General features: G+C 52.9%; 2 protein-coding genes across 7 annotated transcripts; both read right to left on the minus strand.

Moving 5' to 3' along the window:
- Positions 1–4,516, minus strand: ACP4 (acid phosphatase 4). The gene is made up of 11 exons (XM_021681449.1): positions 4,380–4,516; positions 4,204–4,308; positions 4,045–4,131; positions 3,069–3,215; positions 2,654–2,752; positions 2,453–2,548; positions 1,552–1,684; positions 1,388–1,470; positions 800–924; positions 400–578; positions 1–321 (listed from the first exon to the last, which is right to left on the minus strand). Exons 1-11 carry the CDS (start codon positions 4,485–4,487, stop codon positions 206–208), a joined length of 1,278 nt encoding a protein of 425 aa, XP_021537124.1. The 5' UTR covers positions 4,488–4,516; the 3' UTR covers positions 1–205.
- Positions 4,082–24,717, minus strand: CLEC11A (C-type lectin domain containing 11A). 6 transcript variants are annotated; one of them, XR_006541437.1, is made up of 8 exons: positions 24,407–24,717; positions 23,995–24,181; positions 23,497–23,688; positions 22,283–23,064; positions 19,850–20,247; positions 11,841–12,020; positions 6,959–7,029; positions 4,715–4,773 (listed from the first exon to the last, which is right to left on the minus strand). XR_006541437.1 is itself a non-coding variant. In XM_044922214.1 (4 exons), the coding sequence occupies exons 1-4, from the start codon at positions 24,551–24,553 to the stop codon at positions 22,619–22,621; spliced, it is 972 nt and encodes a 323-aa protein (XP_044778149.1). In that variant the 5' UTR covers positions 24,554–24,717; the 3' UTR covers positions 22,139–22,618. The 6 variants fall into 6 exon arrangements, 1 of the variants encoding a protein (XP_044778149.1); XR_006541440.1 differs by lacking the exons at positions 4,715–4,773; positions 6,959–7,029 and adding an exon at positions 4,275–4,308 and having other exon boundaries at positions 11,837–12,020; XR_006541438.1 differs by lacking the exon at positions 11,841–12,020.
- Positions 24,718–25,316: the final 599 nt, after the last annotated feature.

Genomic DNA, 25,316 nt, shown 5'->3' on the forward strand with positions numbered 1-25,316 from the left:
CCGCCCTTAACGCATGCCCATGTGCACACGGATGCCGACCCGCAGGAGCGCGCACGACTGCCTGCAGCTTCCCGGCAGGGAGCGCCCCCTCGGTTCCCCAGAACGGGCGCACGCAGTAAGTCAACGGAAGCCAAAGCAGCGGGGGGAGCAGACGTGTTGGGACGCAGTGCCAGCTGTGGGGGGGGGCGGTGCCCGGGCTCCCAGCTCACACGGGGCCCCCCCAGGCCCGCAGGCAGCTGGGTCTCCAGGCCAGCAGGCCCAGCCCGGTGCTGAGCACCCCCAGCACTACCACGGCCCCCGCCAGGAGGGGCACCACCGTGGCTGCGGGGAGAACACGGGAGTGTGAGTCTCGGGACCGGCGCCCCCCCACACTCCCACCCCAGTGCCAGTGGCCGTCACCTGCAGGGGTGGCAGGCTCAGGGGGGCCGTGGCAGGGGACCCCGTGAGCCGGAGGCCGGGCCGGGGCGGTGAGCTGGCGGAAGCGGCCTAGCGGGCAGGCGCCTGGGCACCCAGGAAGGCTGAGGGGCAGGGGCAGGCCGGTGGAGTCGTTGCGGTAGAAAAGGGAGATGGTGACGTTCCTGGAGGAAGACAGGAGGTGGTGGCACCCGGGCCCCTCCTCACCTCCCCCGCCACTGACTTAAATCTGGAGAGGAGTAGCCGAATGGAGACACTGGGCTCCTGAGTCCTACCTGTCACCCTCCTCGCGCCATCCCACACAAATTCCCCTCCACCTGGAACCCCATCTCTCTTCTTGAGACCATTCTGTCCTGCCCATCCCCGGGTGCCACCCCCTCCTTACCCTGCATCTTTGTCCGGGTCCCCGAGGCGCCTCCGGAATTCAAAGCCGAGGCAGGCAGCATACGGTGGGGTGTGCCCATCATAGAGACCCAGGGCTCCCTGGAGGGCCAGCAGGGTGCTGTCGTGCTGCAGGTGGGTCCCAGGGCTGAGACACGGCTCCTCTCTCGATGTCTCCTCTCTCCTGAACTCTAGATTTGTACAACTGGCTTCCTCCCAGATGTCTCCCAGATCTCTTAGAACTAACCGCCCCCCCAAATCGGCTCATCCTGGAGGCAGTTCCACCAGTTACAGGGGATCCTTTAATGAACATTGGTCAAATAGATGCAAAAATATGATCGGGCAGCTCAGTTAAACAGCTTGTCCTTCCAGAAGAGCTAAATTCTCTTGTAACACCATCACCTCCCTCCTTCCAGACTGCATACCTCTAGTGACATGGACTGAGAGTATGGTTTGGAGATATGAATTACCCAGGGCAGTGGGCTGAAGTTCCATTGAGACCACCCACCAGCTCTTCCTCGCCCGCATCGCCATCCGCCATCCCCCTCATCCCTGTGCCCACGTGGCACTGCCTCCCTTCCCAAAGACTCACAGCTGAGTACATAACCATCTTGAGGGGCAGCCCCAGGCGCTGGACCCGAGAGAAGTTGGCAAGGATGGCATCCAGCAGGATCCCTGAGAGGGCAAGAACAGAGTGCTGAGAATCCCCCAGAGGAAGGTGCTTTGGCCACCCAGCCTCCCAGCCCCACACCTCACCCCCTGTCAGCTGGGCCTTCTCGGCTGCCCGGGGTGGACCCACGTGGGCCCCAATATCCAAAGCTGAGATCTGGGCTAGTGTCCGTAGGACATTCGGGGAGGCCCAGGATGGGAGGGGAAGACCATGGGCTTGCTGGAGAGAGACAGGGAGAGAAGACAAAGTGACTGGGATATCCTGAGCTCGTCACGTCCCCTCAGGCCTTCCCATTGCCTGTGCTGTCCCCGTGAGCTGCAGACCTCTCTCCCACCCCTCTTCCGAACCCCTCATGGGCTGGGTCTGGTCCGGGAGTCATGGCCAATAGCAATCATTAATTAATAATAATGACCATCACCCCACAACCCAGGAGCCCTCACGCACAGAGCCAGAGGTGTTTCAAACTTCAGACATTTTGGAATCTAGAAGGTTCCCGTGGTGGCAATACCATCTCCCTCAGAACACATCCAGTGGGGGCTGGGCAACCCTCTTAATCACACACTGCTATTCCCACCGTGCAACTAGGATAATTCTCATGGAATGGGGTAAGCAAAGACTATCTATCTGAAGAGCATCACGCCGGTTCAGGTCAGCTCCGGCTCCTCAATTTTTGGGTTTGGGACCTTTTCCCACAGGAGAACTAACAGAGGAGGAATGACAAACACGTAGCCTCAAGCCTTCCTGCAGACCTCACTGTGTGCCAGGCACTGTTCTAAGCACATCGCATGGATTAACCCGTTTTGATCTTCACAGAAACCCCAAAGGGTGTTGGTATGGGTTTTGCTATCCCCACTGTGCAGATGGGCAAACTGAGGCACCAAGGGTTAAGTGACTTGCCTGAAGGAACACAGGTAGTGAGCAGCAAAGCTGGGATTTGAATCCAGGTTCCCTTAATCACTGGGTTGGGTGGGTGGGGCGGGGGCTCACCTGGCACATCAGCGTGTCTAGAACCTTCCACGCCCTGCGGAGCGGCTCTCCGACCAACGACATCCCCGTGTAGTTCTCCAGGTGAGTCAGGAAGTCCTGGATGCACCGGGGCTGGGTGAGTCTGATGGGCCTCCTCACCCCTCCCTGCCCCCCACGCCCCCCCCACGCCCTTCCGCGGGCCGCCCCGCCGGCCCCGCTCACTGTCCAGCCCTCCAGCGCAGTCTGGTACTCGGCAGCCTCCGTGGCCTCTCGCAGCAGCTCATGGTATCGGGGACAGCTGCGCGTGGGGAACCTCAGCAGCTGGGAGAAACAGGCTCAGAGAGGACCGCGCGACTAGGACCCCAGGGTCACAGTGCGGGGAGCTGGGGCTGTGGAGCCCTCGTCCAGATCTCTCTCTTCAAAGTATGTGGTCCCTCCCAAATCTGGCTGCACAGCACGGCGATGGCGGCTCACCCAAGCCAGACAGCTCTGACGCAGGGACGGACGGGCTCACGGCTCCCAGCCGGCATAGGCTGCCGGGGGCCGCACAGCCTCTCCCAGCCACTGGCTCCCTCCACCTAGGGGTCTTGGTCTCTCTCCATCCCTCCCACCCCCTGCTTCTCTCCAGCCTCCTGACCTTGTCCTCGGTGATGGGCACCGTGTGCACAGGGATGGGCCTCCAGGCAGCCTCTGGGCGCCCCGGGGCAGCCTCGGGGAACAGTCCTGCGAGGTTGGCCTGAGCGCTCTCCAGCGTGCGGTCAAAGTCAGTGCTTCGAACATACACCTGCCGTGGCGGGGAGACCAGTGTCGGCTCAGAGGCCCGCAGCAGCAGCAGCAGCGAACCAAAAGCTTCAGGTTCAGTTCGGGGTCGAAGGTCAGGTGCTGGGAGTCAGAACCCAGAGTGAGGTGGAGTGTCTGGTCTTCAGCGTTGGAAGGTGGGATCGAGGGTCAGAGGTCAAGGTCACTGGGCAGTGGGGATGGAGGTCAGAATTTGGGTGAACATGTGGGATTAAAGGGGTCAGTTGCGTCACGGGAAAGGAAGATCAGAACTGCTTGAGTTCCGAACTGTTGGAGTCCAAGTTTAGAAGGAAGGTGGAAGGACACGGGACCAGAATTCAGTACATGTCTATCAGGGATCAGAGGTCGGAGGTCAGGAGGAATGATCCTAATTGGAGGAAGTCAAAGGACACAGGAGGACATAGGAAAGAGGATTCAGATCTGATGAAGGGTAGAGATCAAAGACTGGAGCTCAGGAGGGCAAATTGAACCAGTGAGGGTCAAAGTCAGAATCAGTCAAGTTTTGGAGTCAGAAACCAGAGTTCAGAAGGTCTGGTTGGAGTTGGTGGGCGTCAGAAGACAGAGGTGGAGGCCAGAGGATAAAGTCAGAGTGGATGGAGCCCCGAGGTCAGAGGTGAAGCAGGGGACTCGAGGTGGGGTCAGAGGTCAGCATGAGTTAGCTGATGGTTTGGAGGTCAGGGATCAGATACGGGGTGCAGGCCAGGTTATTGGGGGTCTAAGGCCAGAGGTGGAGGCCCGCAGCGAGTGCTGGGAGTCAGTGGGGGTCAGAGGTGAGAGGTCAGGAGGCCAAGCGAGGGTCATCTTGTTGGCAGTACCTCCTCCCGCCGGTACTCCGGGCTCAGAAAGGCCTCGTAGCGGCTCCTCAGGAAGCGTCCCAGCTCCAGCTGCTGGCGGACCCCCTCCTGAGGACAGAGAAAGCCTCAGCAGACCCCTCCCCACCCCGCCCACTCCTCACCCGCACCCCGGCTTCTCACCCCAGTCAGCTGGCCCAGGCCTCTCGGCCACAGGGTGGTGACGGCCTCCTTGTGTGGGTCGGTGGGGTAGGAGGCCAGTGGGGCCCGGTCGCCGTGGCGGAACACCTGGGGACGGGACCAGGTCAGGGCAGGCTGGGGAGAGGACGGGGGCCAGGCCAGGGCAGGGGACACCTCACCACGGCCACAAACACCAGGGGTCCTTCGGCCAGGGCCCGGGGTGGCGGCGGCAGCAGCAGCAGGAGCAGAAGTCCAGCGGGGAGGCCCCAAAACCCTGGCCCGTCCATGTCCACACAGCCCAGACGCTGAGCTCAGCCCGCTGTCTGTGCCGCAGCCCCACCTGCTCATTACCCCTGCCTCAGCACCCCCGGAAAAGCGGGTCCCGGCATGCCTACCCCGGGAGCCAAGGTGGCCTCCTGGGATCCGGCTCCCCCAGGGCCTTTGCCAGCCTTGGATTAGCCAGTGGAGTAACCAGTTTTATCTTCACTGTACCTCTGACAGGGGTTGATACGGTTCTCACCGTCCCCATCGTGCAGATGGGGAAACTGAGGCACGGCGGGTTCCATAATTTGCCTGAGGGAACACAGGCAGTGAGTGGCAAAGCTGGGATTTGAACCAGGGGCCCTTAACCTGGGTGCAAAGGGAGACAAAGAGACCCCCACCCCCACCCAGCCCCACATTCTAGACACTTTCTCTACTTTCTCCTCTCTCCCCACAACCCAAGTCTGTTTTTTTCTGTTCTCACCCCTTAAATGTTGGAGCTCTTTGAAGCTCTCTTGGGCTTCCTGGAGATGTCACCTTCCGGCGCCACCCACATCTGGCCCCAGCCAGCATGGCCCAGTGGTTGAACACCCAGACCCTGGATTTGGGTTGGCTGGGTTCAAACTCCTAACGTCACCGTTTACAAGCCGTGCAACTGTGGGCAAGTTACCGCACCTCTCTGTGCCTCCTCACTCATCAAATCCATAAAATGGGAACGAGTGCAATCTCAGAGAGCTGCTTTGAGGATTAATGCGTTCAAAGGGCAGAGTGTCACCTCGTCAGAACCTCAGCTGGGAACACGTGTGCATCCAGCAACTCAAAATTTTAATCATTCTGCGCATGTCCACGAATGCCCGCAAGAGGGCAACGGGTATGCGTTTTGGGATTACAGAGAATTTAGCGGGGAGGTGAATTCGCAAAAATGGGACCCGTGGATAATGACCTTCGACGGTACTTGTTTCTTTAGCCTCTGTGTTTCTGGTAAACCGAGAAGTTAGTTCTAAAGGCGTAAAGGACAAAAAGAGTCGGATGCCTGTAATGCTAGTGGGAAGGCTGGTGGCGTGAAAGTCAGGGACCCCCGGGGTGGGGGCGGTTGGAGTCTCTGGCGCTGTCCCTGTGCCTGTGGTCCACAGGTAGGTGCCGCCACCCCCACCCCCAGCACGGGTGACAAGACTCATTGGAGTCCCCAGTCCAGCTGCGGTTCCTCTCAACCTTGTGTCTGTTTTCCCTGGGGCCACCTCCCGGCTTCCAGCCTCCTCCCTGCTCCAAGACACTGACGCGCCCAGAGCCGACTCGGGGCCGCCCCTATTCTCAGCCTCCCATGGCTTCCCAGCACCCTGGGGTGGGATGGGGGGACCAAACTCCTCAGCATAGTGTTGGAGATCTGGATTCTGCAATCTCAAATGTCCCGCTCCCAAGTTCAGATACTGCATGTAACATTCTGCATCCCAGTCCCCCTCTCCCTCAAGCATTTGCCCCGTGTCCCCTCTACCCAGAATGCCCTTCTCTCGTCACCACGGCCACCATTCTGGTCTCCCAGGCAACCCCTTTTAGGTTCTAGTGGCTGATCTGTCCTCTCTGGTTCAGAGTCCAGGAAAGGAAGAAGGAGACCAAGCAAGCACGGAGTTCAAGGCCATGGCCATGAACTTTCAGGAAGTGAGGAGGGGTCTGGCAGGGGGGGGAGGGAGGGAAGGGAGGTAGGGAGGGCAGGGAGTGGGCCCTGACCTCTGACTGCTCCCCCCAGAATGTAACCCTGGCCATGGCTGTATTCACCATCCTTGCCTCCATCTACTTCTTCAACAAGGTGAGTGGGAAGAGGGTAGGGGTGGCGGGCTGAACCTCTGTCTTTTTGGGCCCCCATTTTATCCACTTAGCCTCTCCTCCTCTCTCATGCCTCTGTGTATCTCTGTGTCTTCTTCCCTTAGGCTCAGCAATGAGAAGACACAGGGACGCCTAATCCAAAAGCATTCTGCCCTGGATCATGACTCTGGCCTCTGAGACCAAATAAATGGACTGAATCAGCAGATCCCATTCCATCCTGGCTGGTGCACAGCCTCCCCGGCTCTGTTTGAGGGACAGGTCTCCGAATCAAAGGGAGGAGGGGCCAGGTGTCCAGCCTCCTGGGTCTGACAAAGGAGGGGCTAAAGGCCTGGAGTCCCTGGTTTGAGACAGGGAGCTGGGTTTTGAGGGATGAGTAGGAGTCTTTCAGGAGGAGTTAGAGAGGAGGAAGGACATTGGAATTCTGGGTGCAAAGGCACAGAGGGGAGCAGCGCCTCAGTGGCTCACGGTTAAGCATCTACCTTTGGCTCAGGTCAGGATCCTAAGGTCCTGGGATGGAGTCCCACAACACAACAGGCTGCCTGCTCAGAGGGGAGTCTGTTTCTCTCTCTCCCTCTGCCCCTCCCCTCTGCTCGTGCTCTATCTCTCTCTCTCTCAAATAAATAAAATCTTTAAAAATAAAATAGCACAGAGGGGAGAGAGAGCAGGGCTGACTCACCTGGTATCAACACAGACTGCTGTGTACTTCAGATATATTCCTTCTCTCTGAACCCTGGTTTTCTTCTCAGTCTAACAAAGGTGAAAATCTTTGTTCAGTGGGACCAGGTGGCTACAGCCAGAAAAACTTGAGATCAAAGACACGAATGGAATTTGTCAGCTGCAAAAAGTCTGTAGTTATCATCTTCATTGTTATATTCTATCAACACATCTTTCTCTTTTCTTAGAAAACTCCTATTCAACCTTCAATACCCACTGTCAATGCCCTTTCCTATGGAAGACAGTCTGTTACCAGCTCCCTCACTAACCTCCTCCTCACCACTCCGTGACTTCACCCCCAGTAGATGGAATGCCCTGGGTGACACCCCAGCCTTTGGTTGAGCTTCATCCACCTTCTCATCGGATGAACAATTTCATTTCGACTCAATATCTGAAAAGGCAGCTCCTGAATAGGGTGACCGAACATCCTGGGTTTCCCAGGAAAGGCCTAGCAAATTTTGATTAGGAACGGATTTATAGCTTCACTACGATTTTGTCTCGCGGATTGCAAACACTTTGGGCCAGTTCTTCCAACATCATTGGTTAACAGCGTCCTCTTTAATTCTCAAAAGCGTCCTGATTTAGAGGCCCTGGTTGCAAAACTATGAGTAACCACACGGGGGAGGTGTTGGACCATTTTCCCAGCTAGAAGTTAGTCCGCCCGGCTCTGGGAGGGAATCTGGTTTCGCAAACCAGAATTCAGAGACCTTCCTGCCCCGCTCCCAGGGTTTCTCTCTCCCTGGACCTTCGCCTTGCTTCCTGTCTCTCTCCTCCAGCTCTCACAGAGGTCCTTCGACAACCAGAGCTGACCCTGTCCCTCCCTGCTTGCAGCCTTCCTGTGGCCCTCAGGTCGCGTCCCCGCCCCCTCCCCCAGAGTCCCAGCCCCTCAGCCTGGCCTTGGAGGCTGTGTACGACCTGACTCCCTCTGGTCTTTATTCTTTTCTTTTCCTTTCTTTTTTTTCCATCTCACCTACATCCTACGCACAGCTCCCCTCCCCCCCCCCAATATCCTTAACCACGTATAACTCAGAGATAGTAAAAAATGCCACTCCCCAGTATCTTTGCATATACATGCTGTGCTCTCTGCCTGGAGTCCCCTTTCCCGCCTCCGTTCTGCTCTATGTCGGCTTCCTCTAGAAGACTTCCTAAAACCCCTCCTGTTCCCAGTGTGCCTGCCTGCTCTCCCCTCCCATCCTTCCAGGCTGTGACGGGGAGCTTAAGAGTGGGGTGCACAGAATAAGATCTGACTCCTAAGGGACCCCCAGCTTGGGTCTTGGCTGTCAATGCTTGTAGAACAACCAAATATAGACAAAGACGTCGGTCTTTGCATGACCCCCGCCCCCGCCCCAGGGTTTTCAACCACTTAGTGCTGGGGTTCTGGGTCCCCTGGGAGCTATTAAGGTTGCATTTCCACAACCACAGGCACTTCGGAGGGATGGGGCTCAGCCCGCTGCCCCTGGGGATCCCTGGGGAGCTTTTGAAACTCCCAGAGCCCAGCTCCACCCTGGACCACTTAAACCACGACGCCTGGGGATGGGGCCTGGACATTGATTGGATTTTAAAAGCTCCCCCGGAGATTCTGATGTGCGGCCAGGGTCAGAGGCATCTCTGTAATGTGTTTTCTGAAGACAAGAAGAGATGGATTCCCCCCCCCCCCCCCCCCCTCCTTGGAGCTTAGTGCATTTATATCTGAGGCAGCTCCGTGGATACATCAAAAGACTCAGAACGTGGAGCAAAATTTAACCTTTAGTTTAGAAACATTTGGGAGTTTGAAAACCAAAGAAAGCAGACAAAGTAGTTTCTTCCCAGAGCAGGGGGCAATGGAAGGGTGGTGGGGAGGCGCATTTCCCAGGGCAGCAAGAGAAGATGGGAGGGATGGGAGGGAAGTGAATGATAACCAACGACCTGCTGAACCAGAAAAGCCCCTGGCCCAGGGCTGCCCCGTTCCACCTAGGGGACCAAGGCATCGGACTTTCCAGTTTAGCCCCCAAAGCCCTGGATCCCAGGAAGCACTCGGTCCCAGGATAATCAAGATGGGTGGTCACTCTCACTCCCAAATTCCTCTGCTATGTCCACAGTCCCGCCTTTACATGCAGGCCCACGGCCCTCTGGCCCTCTCTCCATGGTGTCCGTTTCCCTGTCCGTCTGTCTCCCCTGAGTGCTCTCCTTCAGACTGATTCCGATGCTATTTCGGTCTTTCGCTAGAGCTCTTCATGTTTCTGCCTCTCACTGGGTCTTTGTCTCCATAACCTTTTCTGTCTCCTCTTCCACTTGATCCCTCCCAGCAGCCTGGCCTGCTTCTCACCTCCCCTCCCTGCCTTGGCTGCCATCAGCTGCCGTGTCTATGCAGTCCCATGCACCTGCATGCATCCCCTCCCCCTCTCCTTCCATTTCACCCCATTTCTTGGGGTCTCTGTGTCCCTGCCCCGCAGGGTCTCCCGGGGTCTCTGTCCCACTCTCTCAGGGTCTTCTGTATCTCCCCTGACCCCGTCTCTGTCTCCCCCCACCCCTATCCTTCTCTCTGCCTCTCTGTCCCTCTCTCTCCACCTCTCTCGCTCTGCCTCCCCATTCTCCTATCCATCTCTTACTGAATCTCCACACCTCATATTCTCCAGAGTCGGAGGAGATAGGACCTCCCTCACCCTCCACGCTCCCCCATACTGTCTCCCTTCAGGTCCTCCTGGGATGGCTGGGCCTCTCATCCGTGTCCGTGTCCATTGTAGACTCTCTCCCTTGGCAGAACCAGAGGGCCTGGCACAGCCACTGCCTGGAGGCCTGGCCCCTGGGGGAGGGGGGGCTGCAGAGGGTTGGAACAGCCACTGCCCATGCCCCCTCCCCCACCCAGGGTGAGCTCCAGTGGTCTGAGCAGCACCCACACTTCCACCCTGTCCAGCCTGGGCTCTCCCATCTCCCCACCAGCCCCAGCAGAAGCAGCAGGTGGAAGGGAACCCAGCAGGGAAACAACATGCCCCCCCTATGGCCCACGGCACCCCCAGCAGCTGGGACCTCCCCAATCAGTCTTGCCCTGGCCCTCACCCGGCTGTGAAAGGTGCTCAGCACCCCCAGCAGCACCCCAAAGCCAGAAACGAGCTGACTCAGTGTGGGGGCTGCGGGCGTCCTGGTAGAAGGGCCAGCCCCCCAGATCACTGGCCCCAAAGATATCCACGCTGTAATCCCCGGGACCTGGACCTATGTTCCATTCCGTGGCAAAGGGTAGTAAGGTCACAGATGGAATTAAGGCTGTTTGTCAAAATGGGGAGAGGACCCTGGATTGTCCAGGTGGGCCCACACCATCACTGGGAAGTAGGAGAGGAAGGCAGAAGAGCGAGGGGCCGAGAGACCGACCCTGCTGGCTTTGAAGATGCACGAAGGCCCACGAGCCACCAAACAGGGCAACCTCTAGAAGCTAGAGAAGGAAAGGAAATGGACTCTCTTCCTGAACCCAGTGACCCCCATTTAGGACCCCCAGAATTGCAGGATAAATTCGTGTGGTATTGGTTATAGCAGCCATTTTACAGACCAGCAAATGGAGGTGCTCTGAAGGTCACACAGTTTCAAGGTCAATGAGTTTGCCTCCGGAAGGACAGGGGGTAGGGAGTTGAGGGCAGGCAGCAGGAAGAAGGGGGGCTCTGGACCCAGGATGGCCGCAGGAGAAGCCTGGAGGGCGTGGCCAGGCTGTGGGAAACAGGGTGGGGGGTTAGTGTCTGTTTAAAGAGGAGGGAGTGGGAGCCATGCTCTGCCAGACTGGGAGGTGAGGCAAGGGAGGGTGTGCTGGATCAGAGCCCACTACTAGCCTCTCCTTCCCTCCACTCTCTCCCCTCCATCTCTATGACCTGGCCCCTACTCAGGCCTTCTCCTCTCCCCCAGGACCCCCATGCCCACATTCTCCTGGCCTCTCTCTATCCCCCAGGGGACCCCAGAGGGACTTCTCTACATTCAGTGTTGACCCCTCCCCTGCTCACACACCTCCCATGGCTCCCCAGTGCCCCTCAGCCTGGCTTTCCACCAGGGCCCATGAAAGCCCTCAACTCCATCTCTCAAGCTCCCACCCCATCCCTTACAACTGGTCCCTGTTCTGTCACAGCCATAACCAACTTGACAGCTCACTGACTAAATCCATCTCTGTGGCCAGCCTGCAGCCTCTTTGAGATCAGGGTCCTGGTCTGACTCCTCTGGGGTCCCCAGCATCACCCACCACAGGAGGAGGCACATGGGAAGTCCCCATTTTCAAAGAAATGAATCATTATGGGGCGCCTGGGTGGCTCAGTTGGTTAAGCGACTGCCTTCGGCTCAGGTCATGATCCTGGAGTCCCAAGATCGAGTCCGCATCGGGCTCCCTGCTCAGCAGGGAGTCTGCTTCTCCCTCTGACCCTCCCCCCTCTCATGCTCTCTCTCTCTCTCATTCTCTCTCTCAAATAAATAAATAAAATCTTTAAAAAAAAGAAAGAAAGAAAGAAAGAAATGAATCATTAACACTGCGTAAGCCCAGGTCTCGGTCAGTGCGAGCCCCAGACGTGGGACAGCACGTCATTCACGACAGACCGCATCTCGGGAGCGAAGGACACAGAAGTGAATGAAACAGACAAAGGTGTAAGGCTGTCACCTTGTCCCCCTCTTCATCTGATTCCACGCGGACAAGAATGGGAACCGGGAGACCATAGCACAGCTGATCGTGTGTATCGGGAAGGGCGTGGGCTCCAGACTCCCACCACCATGCTGAGCTTGGACCCGGACCCTGACATCCTGACCCTGACTGGGACCCCGAGCAATTCAGTCTCTACCCCAGCAGGGATGCGTGAGGATTAGGAAGCATTCGGTGCTCAGTCAACAGAAACAGTACCTACGACTTTGCAGCCACGGAACGAAGGCTTCAGGCGCCGGGAAGGGAAAGGTGTCAAGTGTCAGGGGGTGAGGAGTCTCATGACAGCTATTTCCCGACATTTGATGACAGTCTGTCTGTCTCCCACGGCTGGGAACATCTCAAACCAGGCCAGATTGGGGGCGCCGCCTCCCCTCTCTCCTTGCTGAGAGAAACAGAGGTAGTGATTAAGAGCGAGTAATTGCCTCCCTCCTGCCTGGGAGGTAAATATCTTTCTGCAGGATCTTCCTGTTCAGGACTGTCTTCCCTAGGCTGCGAGCTCTGTGAGGGCAGAGGCCCTGTTCTGATCAGGGATTCCAGAGGATGGCAGAGATTTATTTGTACCGTGGGCTCAGTCAGTACTTGAAGGGGCAGAGTATTGTGAGGAGGAGGCTGTAGGCTCTGGAGGATAAGGGATGTCGGCCCCTCCCCTTGGGACATAAGCTCCTCCCCCAGGATGTCAGACCCTCCCACCGGGATGTTAGCGCTTCCTTCTGGGATGTCAGTTCCTCCCTTTGGAATGTTAGCCCCCTCCCCTCAAATGTCAGGCCCTCTCCCTTGAATGTCCCTCTCCAAAGTAGGGATCTCCTTCACCTCTCTCTAGAGCCTAGAACCATGCCGTTCAGCTCACCGGCTCTCAATAATCATGACTGAATGGATTAGTAGGGTCAGTCTTTGCAAGCCCTGACTGCCACTTACTCGCTATGTGACTTTACCTCTCTGACCCTCCAGCTTCCTCATCTGTAGTAGAATAGGCATAATCGTAATACCAGAGACCCTGGGATCATGACCTGAGGGGAAGGCTCTACAGGAGTAGCAATTCTCTATCTCACTGGAATTAAGCTAGTGTAAATAGGAACCTGATTCCAATCAATTAAAATGTATATGGTAAGCCCCAAAGCAACAACCAAAAAAAACCAATTAAATATGTGAAGAACTCTTACAACTCAATATCAAAAATACAAGTCGCACCATTTTTGAATGGACAAGAGATCTGAATAGATGTTTCCCAAAGGAGATACACAAATGGCCAAAAAAAGCACATGAAAATATTGGCATCATTAGTCATCAAAGAAATGCAAATCAAAATCACAAGGGTGTAAGTACCACTTCACATCCCTGAGAATGGCTAAAATTAAAAAGTCAGATAATAACAAGTGTTGGCAAGGATGAGGAGAAACTGGAACCCTCACACACTGCTGGAGGGAGCTCACTGTGGGAAACAGGCTGGCCGTTCAAAAACGTCAAACAGAGTTACCATGAGATCCAGCAATTCCCCCTCCTAGATAGATACGAAAACACAAGAGAAATGAAAACACACAACCACACAAAAACTTGGACATGAGTATTTATAGCAGCATTAAAGGTGGAAACAGTCGACACATCCCCATCAACTGATGAATGATAAACAAAATGCAACATATCCATACAATGAAATGTTATTTGGCCATAAGAAAGAATGAGGTACTCATCCAAGCCACAACCCAGATGAAACTTGAGACCATCACACTAAGCGAAAGAGCCAATCACAAAAGACGACCCATTTATATGATTCCATTCATCTGAAATATCCATAACGGGAAAATCTGTAAAGTCAGAAAATAGATTCTTGGTTTCTTGGGACTGGAAGTGGATGGAGTGATAAGAAAATTGCTGAAAGGTACAGGTTTGGTGTTTATTTGTTTGTTTGTTTGTTTGTGATGGTGAAAATGTTCTAAAATTGACCGTGGTGATGGTTGCTCATATCTGAATGTACCAAGAACCATTGAATTGTCCACTTTAGTTGTATGAACTATATGGTATGTGAATCTCAAAAAAACTTTAAAATAGGGGTGCCTGGTGGCTCAGTTGGTTAAGCGTCTGCCTTCAGCTCAGGTCATGATCCTGGGGTCCTGGGATCACGCCCCACGTCGGGCTCCCTGCTCGGTGGGGAGCCTGCTTCTCCCTCTCCCCTGCCTGTGCTCTCTTACTCTCTCTCTCTCTCTCAAATAAATAAATAAAATCTTTTTAAAAAACTTTAAAATAATCCAAGTAGAAGTGTCTTTACTTTTATTCTGATCATCTTTGGGTCCTTCATTAGAGTTTAAAGTCTTATCCCCAGAATCTTAATTTTCTTTTATGTGTTAGTTCCTAGATGATTTCTAGATATTTCAGAGGGATGGTGAATGCTATTTTTAATTACATTTCATGTTTGTCTGTTGTCGGTGTAGAGAAATGGAATTGATTTTTGTAGGTTAATCTTGGGGTTTTTCGTTTGACTTTTTAAAGACTTTTTATTTTTTTAAGTAATCTCTACACCCAATGTGGGGCTCAAACTCACAACTCTGAGAGATCAAGAGTCTTGCGCTCCACCGACTAAGCCAGCCAGGCGCCCGAGTAGGTTAATCTTGTAATTCAGGACCTTGCTGATATCTCTTACTTGTTCCTATAGCTTTTTAAATAAACCATTAATCAGGATTTATATACAGTACTGTATTAAGCAACAGCCGTGATGAGGATATTCTAATGTCATTCTTGCTCTTAGAAGGAAGGCATCCAAAATTTTTATGGTATTTGCTGGAAGCTTTATAAAGTTAAGAAAATATCCTTTTTTCTCCTAGTTTACTAAGTGTTTTAATATCAATCATAAATAGATATAAAACCTTATCAAATTATTTCTCCACGTTGATAGAAATCATTACATTTTCTTCCTTGGTCTGCTAGTGAATTACACTGAAAGCATTTTTTTTTTTTTTAATTTTGAACGACCCTTGCTAATTAGTGATAAATCCTACCTGATCATGATGAATTATGATACAGTTTTGGATTTAGTAGGCTATTATGCGATGTAGGATTTTTGCACCCACATTCACAAATGAAATGGACCTATAATTTTCTTTTCTTGTACATGTTCCTTATCTGGTTTTAGAACCAGCGTTGCATTAGCTTCCAAAAATGAACTAGACAGATTCCACATGATTTCTATTTTCCGGAATAATGTGTATAAGATAAAAATTAAGCATTTCTTGAATATTTGATATCAGTCACCTAGAAGACCATCTGTGCCCCTGGGTTTTTTTTTGAGAGAGAGAGAGAATGGAAATCTTTGACTATAACTTTGTATATTTCAGTACTTACTGGTTTACTCAAGTTCTTGATTTTTGCATAATTTTTGGCATTTTATATTTTTCTAGTAATTTAACCATTTCATCTATGTTTTTAAATGTTGGCTCATAGTTGGTCATGTACCATCTAATTACTTTTTTTTAAGTTTATTCATTTATTTTTAAGCAAAGTCTACACACCATGGGCTTGAACTTGTGACCCCGACACCAAGAGTTCCATGCTCCACCAACTGAGCCAGCCAGGTGCCCCTAATTACTTTTTATATCTCAGTCCTAGCTATAACTATTCACTTTATGGTTTGTATTTCCTTTGTAGCCCCTCTCTTTTTTTCTTATTCGGTTTGGCCAAAAGTCAATCGATCTCAGTAACTTTTTCAAAAATCAAGATAACTTCTTGTTTTGTTAGACTTTTCTCCCCCCTTGATTTCATTGATTTCTGCCCCCTCCCTTTTTTTTGTCACTTGTTTTGCTCTTGTTTCTGTGGATTTGCTTTATTGCTTATTTTCCCACTGTTTGCATTAGATTGCTCATTATAGAAAAAACTATTTGTTGGATCAAGTTTTTATCAAATGCTTTTCCTCCATCTGTGGAGATTGTCATCTGGTTTTCCTCTGTTAACCCATGAATGTGGAGAATTAATGAATTGATGAAATCAGATGGTAATATTTTATTTAGGATTTTTTTTTATTCATGAGAGAAATAGACCATGGTTTTCCTTGTTTATGCTGTTCTTGATTTTTTCAGATTTTTTTTTTTTCAGATTTTATTTTTTTAAGTAATCTCTACACCCAATGTGGGACTCGAACCCACAACCCCAAGATCAAGAGTTGCACACTCCACTGATTGAGCCAGCCGGGTGCCCCTGTCCTTGACTTTTTTTTTTTTGTATTAACATTGTAGTAACCTCATAAAATGAGTTAGGGAGTGTTACTTCTTTTTCTAATTGCTATGTGGGTTCATATAAAGTTGTAATGAAATGTTATACAAAGCAATAGTTATTGAGACAGGATGGTCTTGATGCAGGCTTAAATGAATTAACCAATGTGCAGGACAGAGAGCCCCATAAAAGACCCACAAATACTAAAATATGATGGGGCAGAGAACACAGAGAATCAGGAAAAGATAACTATTTAACAAATGCTGTTGAAATCACTGGTTATCCTTAGGGGGAAAAGTGAAATTGGATTTCTACATCACACCTCACAAAAATCAACTTCAGGTGGATTGAAGACTTTCGTGTGGAAGGGAAAACTTTAAGAATGAAAGAGAATATCTTTCACCCCTGGAGGCAGGGAAGAATTTCTTAAGCGACTGTATGATACTATAATGGTGGAGACATGTCATTTTACATCTGTCCAAACCCACTGAATGTACACCACTAAGAATGAATATTCAGGTAAACTTTGAGAGGTGATGATGTGTAGATTCATCAATCGTGGCAAATGTACCCATTCCAGTGGGGGATGTTGATGACGGGGGAGGCTATGCATGTGTGGGAGTGAGGGGTATATGGGAAATCTCCCTACCTTCCTCTCAACATTTTTAAAAAATGTTTTATTTATTTATTTAAGAGAGATCACAGAGGGAGAGGGAGAGGGAGAAGTAGACTTCCTGCTGAGCAGGAAGCCCGCGCCCACAGGGCTTGATCCCAGGACCCTGAGATCATGACCTGAGCCGAAGGCAGACGCTTAACCACCTGAGCCAGCCAGGTGCCCCCCTTCCTCTCAACCTTGTTGTCAACCTATAACTACTCTTAAAAAAAAAAAAAGAAAACGGGGCGCTAGGGGTTGTAAGTTTGAAACCCACGCTGAGCGTAGAGATTAAAAAATAAAATCTTAAAGAAAAAAAAGCTAGCTACATATAGTAAGATATGGTAATGGGCTAGATTTTGCCCCTCTCTATGGATTCATATGTCGAAGCCCTAACCCCAGTACCTTAGAATGTGACTGTATTTTGAAATAAGGTCTTTAAAATGAAGCCCTTAGAGTGGGCCCTAATCCAAGCTGATTGGTGTCCTTATAGAGGACATTTGGACACACAGAGAGACACCAGGAATGCCTGAGCACAGACAAAAGACCACGTGAGGACACAGAGAAGAGGCAGCCATCTGCAAGCCAAGGAGAGAAGCCTCAGAAGGAACCAACCTGCTGACATGTGCATCTTCAACTTCTAGCTTCCAGAACTGTGAGAGATAAAATTTCTGTGGTCTGAGCTACCCTGTCTTTGGTATTTTGTTCTGGCAGCTCTGTGTCATTGCTACAAAGCTCAAAAACAAGCAAAATGAAATTGTTCAGGGACACCTATGTGCTACCTATGTGCTAAAGTAATCATGGAAATTGAGGAAGGATAAACATGATTCAGGACAGTGGTTACAGTTGGGCATGAGGACAGCACAAGGAAAGAGTAGTAAATAACAACGTCCTGGTATTAAATCAAGCGGTGAATTAACGGGTGGTCTCCTTACACATATATTACTTTACAGGTACCCACTATTACAAAATTGCCCAAAAGATTGTTTTGAAGGCAGAGCTGGTGTTCTACTTCCTGCCACCTCTGTCCTCCAAATCCACCCCAGCTCTGGCTCCCTGCCCGGAAGGCTGCCAGGAGCCGTCACGGCTCAGGGTCAGAACCCGAAGTCCAGTTGCGTTTGGAGTAGGTGGAAATAGACTGAGAAGGGAAGGTTACTTGCCTCCTGCCGGAACTTGCAAAACCCAAGCTCACACACCATCTGGCTCGGCTCACACAACCACCTGTGCTTTGGGAAAAAGCAACTTGCTGCTGGAATGACAGAAGCTGGCATTTTAGGAGGACTTGGTAGCTTGGGGCTAGAGCAGAGGAGAGGTTGTTCAAATGAATGAATAAAGAACACGGGGCTGGCACAGAAAAGCCTGTCGAAGCCAGGAGGGGTCATGTTCAAAGTGAACCACTGAGGACAGAAACATGACCTAAAGCAAAAGAAATCATTCTATGCTCTGCGCGCTTCCCTCAACTGGCCATAAGGAGGAAGGACACACCTCACCTCGTATATTCTGGTGGAGAATGTATAACCCGAATTGAATCATCATGAGGAAACGTCAGGCAAACTCAAGTGAGGAACTTCTATTTAAAAAAGAAAAAAGGTGGGGGTTGTTCTTCCAAAATGTCAATATCATAAATATGGAAATGTTCCAGATTCAAGGAGACATGACAACAAAATGCAATACCTGAGCCCAGACTAGATCCTGAACTGGCAGGGGAAAGTCCTGTGAGAGAGAGCATCTGAGCCCACTGATGAAACTGAGAGACCACCAGGAGGTTAGATAAAAAGAATTAAGTGCATGTTACAGTTTATTGAGGTTGATTACTGTGGATAAGTAAGAGAGTATCTCTGTTCCTAGGAGATACACACTGAAGTATTCAGGGGTAAAGGGCGATGACGTGTGCAACTAACACATGCTTCAGAAAATATATGCATGTATTGAGAAACAAAAACTAGCTCGGACTGTAAAAATCCGCCCACCATCTATCTATAAACACAGATAAGGCCAGCTGCGGAGTTAACAAGAAGCATTTCTCCCAGGGATATGCGGCAGCTGTAAAGCGTCCTAACCAACCCCTTTGTGAGCAACTACTGTTACCTTACTGAGAAAGTTTGTTCTCTAAAATCATAGGCTTTCGAAACTTTGTTGTTTGAAAGCATATCCATAAGAATGAAATTTAGCCCACTCTTCCCGAAAGATCTACGTCACTTTGACACAGACAAGGAGCCTCAATTTCCAGCCCTGATGCAGAGCTTTATATAGAGTTTCTGGGCATAGCATGCCACGTTTATCTTAACTTTGTAGTTTCCAAGGAAACAGGATCCTGAGTCCACTTTGCAGTCCGTAACTGTTGACTCATTTATACACATCCCTACTTTGCTCTGAAGCTACCAAACCAGTTTCACCTAAATTTCACCAAATTCTTCTCTTCCCCCAAATCCTGTAAGTTGATCACAGCTTCTCTTTTGGGATGTGGTCTCCTTCCCTGCAATTGGTCAGTAAACCTGACTTTAATTTATTCCTGGTAATTGGGTTAGGATGGATGGGTGGGTGATGAATGGATGGATGGGTGGATGGATAGATAAATAATGATAAAGCCAAAGCAATGGAGTGAATTGTTAACAATAGATAAATCTGGGTAGATACTATTTGTATTTGGGCAGGTTATCTGTAAGCTTGAGATTATTTCCAAACAAAAAGGTGTGTGTATGTGTTTTTTTTTTAAAGAAACTAAATTAGTTTGGACCAATATTTAGAAATTTTTTTCGAGGCCAAGGAAGAATTTTTATAACATATTTTATGTTGTAATTCAGTACATATTCAAGATACTCAAATTTTGAGAACTATTTCTTAACCATTTTCTACGCATTCTCTTATTTTCTATGCACTTATGTTTTATTTTATTTTTTGCACTTATGTTTTAAAAGACGCTTACTATTGGGGCACCTGGGTGGCTCAGTTGGTTAAGCGGCTGCCTTCCGCTCAAGTTCCCAGGGTACTAGGATCGAGCCCCACGTCCGGCCTCCTGCTCTGCGGGGAGCCTGCCTCTCCCTCTCCCTCTCCCTCTGCCTGCCTCTCTGCCTACCTGGGCGCTCTCTCTCTCTGTGTCAAATAAATAAAATCTTTAAAAATAAATAAAAGACGCTTATTATCAATATACAATTATCCGTGGAAATTCACCCGTATTTTTAAAAAACTCTTGGAAAGGTCTGAGCACTGGGTATAGTTCTAAGCCTAAATGAATGTTAAGACTTCGACTTCGGATTTTTCTTCCCGCTGACTCGTGACGGGACTACATTTCCCAAAGCACCTTGGGGCGAGGCCCGGGGAGAAGGGGTGTGAGCTCTGATTGGAGAGGGCCCAGTTCCTACCTGTCATGCTCTCTGCGAAATGTAAGCGAGCCTCACGTGGGAGGAGGGGGCGGGACTTCGAGGGGACTTGCGTGAGGTTCCCGATGGTTCTGGGAAACGTGGTTCTGAGAAGAAGGTAGAGGGCCTGCCGCTCGGACTCCTGGGACTTGTAGTCTTGGCAAACCGGTGCCGGCCGGGTTCTTCCTCCGCTGGGTCATCTCAGGCGTTGGGCCCTTCCTCCACCACCGCCCTGGAATCTCTTCATGCATCGATCCCAGGCAGCTGAGGAGACCTTATCTGGTCTGCGACTCCGAGCTCTCAAACCGCAGGTGCTCCGCAGAGTTAGGGCGGGGGCATTGGCAAACGCTGGTCTTTGGCAGGCCTGGGAGGGCTTCTCGGAGGTGAGGGGAGCAGGATCCCTATGAACAGAACTGAGTCAGGAAATCACACCAGAATGCAGCGTACAGGGGAGCTGATGATGCTTAAACAGTCCTTGCAAAATGCCCTCCACTCCCCTCCCCGCCCCCCACCACTCTGTGTGCGCATAACTTTATGTCCCTGGGCTTAGTATGACAATGACCAAACAGTGGCACCTAGAGTAATGGACGGTGTGATGAGGAAAGCCCCCAACTCTGTGGGAGCCCAGGGAAAGCTCCTGATTCAGCCTGAAGGAGGCCAGGGAGGAAGAGAAGCAGAGATCGAACTCATTTCAAGGTCCCAAACATGGCACCATACAGGCATCTTCCTTTCTACAAAGAGCTCCCCTGTGCCCGGGGATGCTGGGGGCACGGAGTTGGTCATACCCAGCCCAGCCCAACGAGGCTCCCCGGTCTGGCTGATCAGGGCTTACTTAAGTCAGAAGAGAACTCAGCAGTTCTGGAACATCACAGGGGGGCACCATACCCTGCTGGGGGAAGGGGGAAGCAGGTTGTTCAGGGTGATACACTGGCCAATTCTTGAAAGAATCTGTACATATGCAAAGACAGTGTCTGGACAGAGCATGCAGAGGTGAGCGTGAGGTTAAAGTTGCCATACGAGAGTCAGATCTGATGTTGCAAGGACCGCTCTGTGTCCAGCACTCTTCCACTCTTCTAGAAGGTAGATATTCTTACCCCCAGTGTGCAGATGGGGACACTGAGGCACAGGGGTTTTATCTCACTTTATGTGCCTGGTAGGTAAGTGGCCAAGACAGGATTAGAACCTGGGACGTCTGGTTCCAGAGTCCAGGCAGGTAACCACTGAACTGCTCCGCATTCACCCACCCACTTTCCAGAATGCCAGGTCTATAATGGTGGGCCCCTTCCAGGCAGTAGCAGATACCCATCCATGTCTGCCTAATGTGCCCTCTGATCACCTAGAAGACGTCCTGCTGCCTCTCTCCGACCCAAGGAAACAAGTTCAGAGGGGGAAGAATTTTGAGCAAGGTCTTCAGTTCCCTGATTGAAGCCCTCCTGACCAGAGCCGGCCCCCCCCGACTCCACCCCACCTCCCCACCATTCCCCATTCCGTTACTCCTACAGGGGCTGTGGGGCTGAGAAATGACAGGGGTGGAGATGACAGGGATGGCTTAATCCTCCCACTGGTGGATCCAATGGTGACATTTTGGGCTGGTGGTACCATGGTGAAGGAGAGGCAGGGATATAAGGACAGACAGGGTCACACTACAGTGCCTGGTCTCCATGATGATATCAGGGTCAGGCCCATGTTGCCAGTATTGGGAGGAAGACACTGGGTAACTCCAAAATAAGAGCTCCTCCCTCAAAGAGTACTGTCCTCAATGAGGAGGCCCAGGCTGGCCCACTCCCGAGTGTTCTGACTCAGGGAACAAAGCACGAAAAAGGTGGAGAAAGAAAGGTAGCATGTGACTCACATTCAACCATTTTTGAAATGCTCACTTTCCTGGGCTCACCTGAACTTTGCAAGAGCTAATACAAGGTGGGATGATTGTTACCATGTTCAGTTGAGGAAACTGAGGCTCACAGAGGAGAAGGGACTGGCTTATGGCCACGCAGGCAGGGAGCAGGGAAGGAAACACTGGGAAGGAGCCCAAGTTTCCAGGCTGTACAGGTTAAGTTTGCTTCTCAACACATGCCCCTGCGTAGGGAAAGGGAGTGGGGCAGGGCCTGACATTACATGATGCAAAGGAACCATCTGGTGGAACGAGTTTGAGATACACCAATTAAACAAAATTAAATGGGCTCTTTCCTGCAGGACTTGTCAGAACCTTTAGCTCCTTTGTATTTCGCAGATCTCTTTGACCAGGACCAAGGCCAGGGCCTGGACAATGATTGACAGGCCCTGTGTCCCAAAGGCCGTGAGTAGGACACGATGGGGGTGGAGGCGACAGCAGCATGTGCACGGGTGTACTCCAGGCATCTACGTGCAGGAGCAGATGATGAGGGTACGTCTGTACATGTGTTCTCCATCATTCTGATTCTGGGGCTCAAATAATACCTGTAAAAGCGGAACGGGATAGGCATCCAAAGGCCAGGGTCTTGCCCTTCCAGGCTTGCCCGGCGACGAGATAAAGACCCAAAGTGCCTCCAGCGCCCGCTCAAGTCAGATTCCACAAGGCTTTATTGGCGTGGAACTTAGCCTGGTGCCCGCCGCTCCCAAGAAAGGCAGGCGAGTAAGGGCTCTCGGCTCCGCAGAAGGCCCCCTGGGATCGCCCAGCCCGGGGGAACACGCTTCCATCCGTGGGCAAGGAGGGAGGGAGGGAAGGGCCTTCTCACAGGATGAATGGCCCAGCCAAAGGGCGAGTGGTGGATGGAGAGGCGAGGACCGGCCCCGCTAGAAGGGGTACTCGCAGACGTAGTAGAGGCGGCGTTCGCAGTCGTGGTCCCACCAGGAGCCGTCATCCGAGGCCTGCGCCACGCAGTTCTCGAGCGTGCCGCCGTTGGGCTGGTTAGGGCTGAGCGGGTGCGGCGCGGGGCTGGGACCGGCTCCGGGCTCCGGACGGGGCGCGCGGTGCCAGGCGAAAAAGGACACGCGCTGGCCGTTCTCGAAGAGGTATAGTCCCTCGGAGCGCCGGTCGTGCACGCCCAGCCACACCGGCCAGTTGTAGGGAGCGAGCGCCGCGCGCAAGTAGCGAGTGAGCGCCTCCATCTGCTGGCGGTCCGCGGGCTGGGCCAGGCTCCCGCCCCGTGCCACGCAACGCGCCTGCGCCGCCGCCTGCGCCTCGAAGTCGCGCGATAGCAGGAAGCACTTGTGGCCAAGGCGCAGCCCCTTCAGGCAGCCTGCGGGCGGGGAGGGGCGGAGTTAGGGGCTCCGGGGGCGGGGAGAAGGCGGGGTCGGAGCCTCCGGGGCCGGGCTGGGAGGAGGCGGGGTCAGAGCCACGGGGAGCAAAGAGGCGGAGAGTTAGGACCGCTGCGGGTGGGGCCAGACTGCCGGACCCGGACTGTAAGGGGCATGGCGCGGCCCCAGTCGGGTACGCTCCACCGCGCGGTAGGGAGCAGGCCTCCCCTTCCGCGCGCCTACTCTCCGCATTCACCCTCCCCGCTACTCTAAGTCCCCATAAGCCAACACCCTGCACATCTCTAGGAACCCGTTCGTCTCTAACACCCTGGGTCCTCACGTCTCTTCAGATGTTTCTGGGCCCCCTCCCGCCACCAGTCCTCCACTTGACCCGGATCGTCCCACTTTCCCTGCCCGGCGCGGCGCGGACTCACCCTCTAAGCGGCCATGCTCGCGCTCCGCGCGGCTCTGCGCCTCCTGCAGGGCTTGCACGGCGTCGCGGGTGTCGCTTGCCGCCTCCCGCAGCTGCCGCAGCCCCCGATTCAACTCGACCACGCGGGTGTCCAACGCGTGCAGACGGACGTGCAGCTGGTGCAGGCCTGCGTCCAAGCCGGCCAGGCGGCCCACTGCGGGCAGACAGGGAGCACGCTGGACGGAACCCAGGGAACGGAGCTGGGGGACCAAAGGGCCTGGAGGGATCTAGGGCTTCTGCGGGCAGAGTTGGGGTGGGCGGCGCTCGGGATTTCTGGAAGGTAGGGGCCGGTGGCCCCGGGCTCTTGGGAGGCAAGGCCAGGCCCCCGGAGCTCCCAGGGACGTGGGGGCATCGGCTGGGCGTTGGGCCATTGAAAGGTCCCGGGCAGTGAAAGGACGGTTCATTTTTGAGAAAATGACCGCGGAGGCCTGGGGGCAGGGCGGAGCTAATGATTACTCACGGATATAAGTGACGGTATCTTCAGGGGTGGGAGAGGGGCTAGGGCCAGAAGAGGAGGTTGGCATTGTTTCCTCCTCTTCCTCCCCCTGACCGTCCTCCTGCGTCCCCCAGGTCTCTTCGTCTTCAGGGGTTCCCTCAGGGTTTTCGTCCCCCCTCCCAGCGGGCAGCCCCAGGGCCTCCTGCAAATGCTGAGGCAGGGAAGGGATGTTAGGGCCAACCCAGCTGCATTCTGACGCCCCACACGCTCCAGCCACCACTTTACAGCAGTGAGCTCTGCCCCTGAGTCCCTTGTCTGAATCCATCATCCGCATCCTTTGAGCCTGCCCCATCACTCTCCCTTGCCCATTTCCCTAACCCTGGAATACCCTCCCCCCAACACTCACAGTTCCCCATCAGAGTCCTAAGCAACTCACCTTCAGCATCAGGGCCTCCCTCTCCCGCTCCTCCTCTTGGGCGCCTCCCCAGACTCCCTCCCACTCCCTGTCTGCTCCTCGAGCCCCATGGCTGAAGCCCAGGAGCTGAGGGACCACCAGGGCCCCAAGCAGCCAGGCTGCCTGCATCAGGCTGGGCTCTGCAGCACCCAAGGCTGCAGAGGGATGTCTCTGGGGACTGGAGTGCGTGCAAATCACTAGCCCCTGGTTCCTGCCTCTCCCAGCTTCTCTCTGATCCCTTTTCTCCCAGCTCTTGTCTCTGTCCACTCGTCTGTTCGTCTGTTGGTCTCTGCTCCTCTGTGTGTGTGTCTCTCCCCGCCTCTCTTGGCTCCCCTGAGGCCCTGCTTCTGTGGCCGGAAACCTCTAACGTTCCAAAGCCTGGATCCCGCCTTGGGTCTCCCCACATACCCCCCTCTTTCCACTTTCCAGAGCTCACTTCCGCCCTGCCCTTTCCTTCCACCATGGCCAAAAGCTCAGATGACCAAAAAAGGATGGAGTTGGCTCTCCATGGGATCCTGGGGACACAACCTCTGCCCTCAGGGGGTTCTTGGGGCTTGGCCCTGCTCCCTGCTCCTCCTCCTGGCCACTCCTCGGGAGCAGGGAGACTGCATGGTCTCCATAAGGTTTTTTATTACCCTGTGGCCACCATCGCCCACGCACCCTGCTGGAGGAGGCTTTCCACGACTCACAGGCTCTAGGGCGCTTCCTGCCCCCAGATCTCCCATCCTGGCCTCAAGCCCTTGCCCCACGATGAAAATGAGTGTGTGTGCCTGTCTGTGGGGACACATATGAAGAGCATGCATGTCACTGTGTATGCAACTCTAGAAGGCGGGGCTCTGGGATTCATTTGCTGTACTTTCCTGGAAGCCTCCTGCAGGTCAGGCTCTGGGTG

This window comes from Neomonachus schauinslandi, chromosome 16 (genome assembly GCF_002201575.2).
Source record: "Neomonachus schauinslandi chromosome 16, ASM220157v2, whole genome shotgun sequence".
NCBI lineage: Eukaryota > Metazoa > Chordata > Mammalia > Carnivora > Phocidae > Neomonachus > Neomonachus schauinslandi.

Bases quoted from the DNA above. Each gene is read 5' to 3' on its own strand.
- ACP4 (XM_021681449.1), bottom strand. From the start codon at position 4,487: ATGGACGGGCCAGGGTTTTGGGGCCTCCCCGCTGGACTTCTGCTCCTG. The intron at 2,549-2,653 runs GTGAGCGGGGCC...CGGTGCATCCAG, and splicing joins CTGCGCTGGAGGGCTGGACA to GACTTCCTGACTCACCTGGA. The intron at 1,685-2,452 runs GTGAGCCCCCGC...GTCTCTCTCCAG, and splicing joins TAGACACGCTGATGTGCCAG to CAAGCCCATGGTCTTCCCCT.
- CLEC11A (XM_044922214.1), bottom strand. From the start codon at position 24,553: ATGCAGGCAGCCTGGCTGCTTGGGGCCCTGGTGGTCCCTCAGCTCCTG. The intron at 24,182-24,406 runs GTGAGTTGCTTA...TCCCTGCCTCAG, and splicing joins GGGAGGCCCTGATGCTGAAG to CATTTGCAGGAGGCCCTGGG. The intron at 23,065-23,496 runs GTGAGTCCGCGC...CCCCGCCCGCAG, and splicing joins CGAGCATGGCCGCTTAGAGG to GCTGCCTGAAGGGGCTGCGC.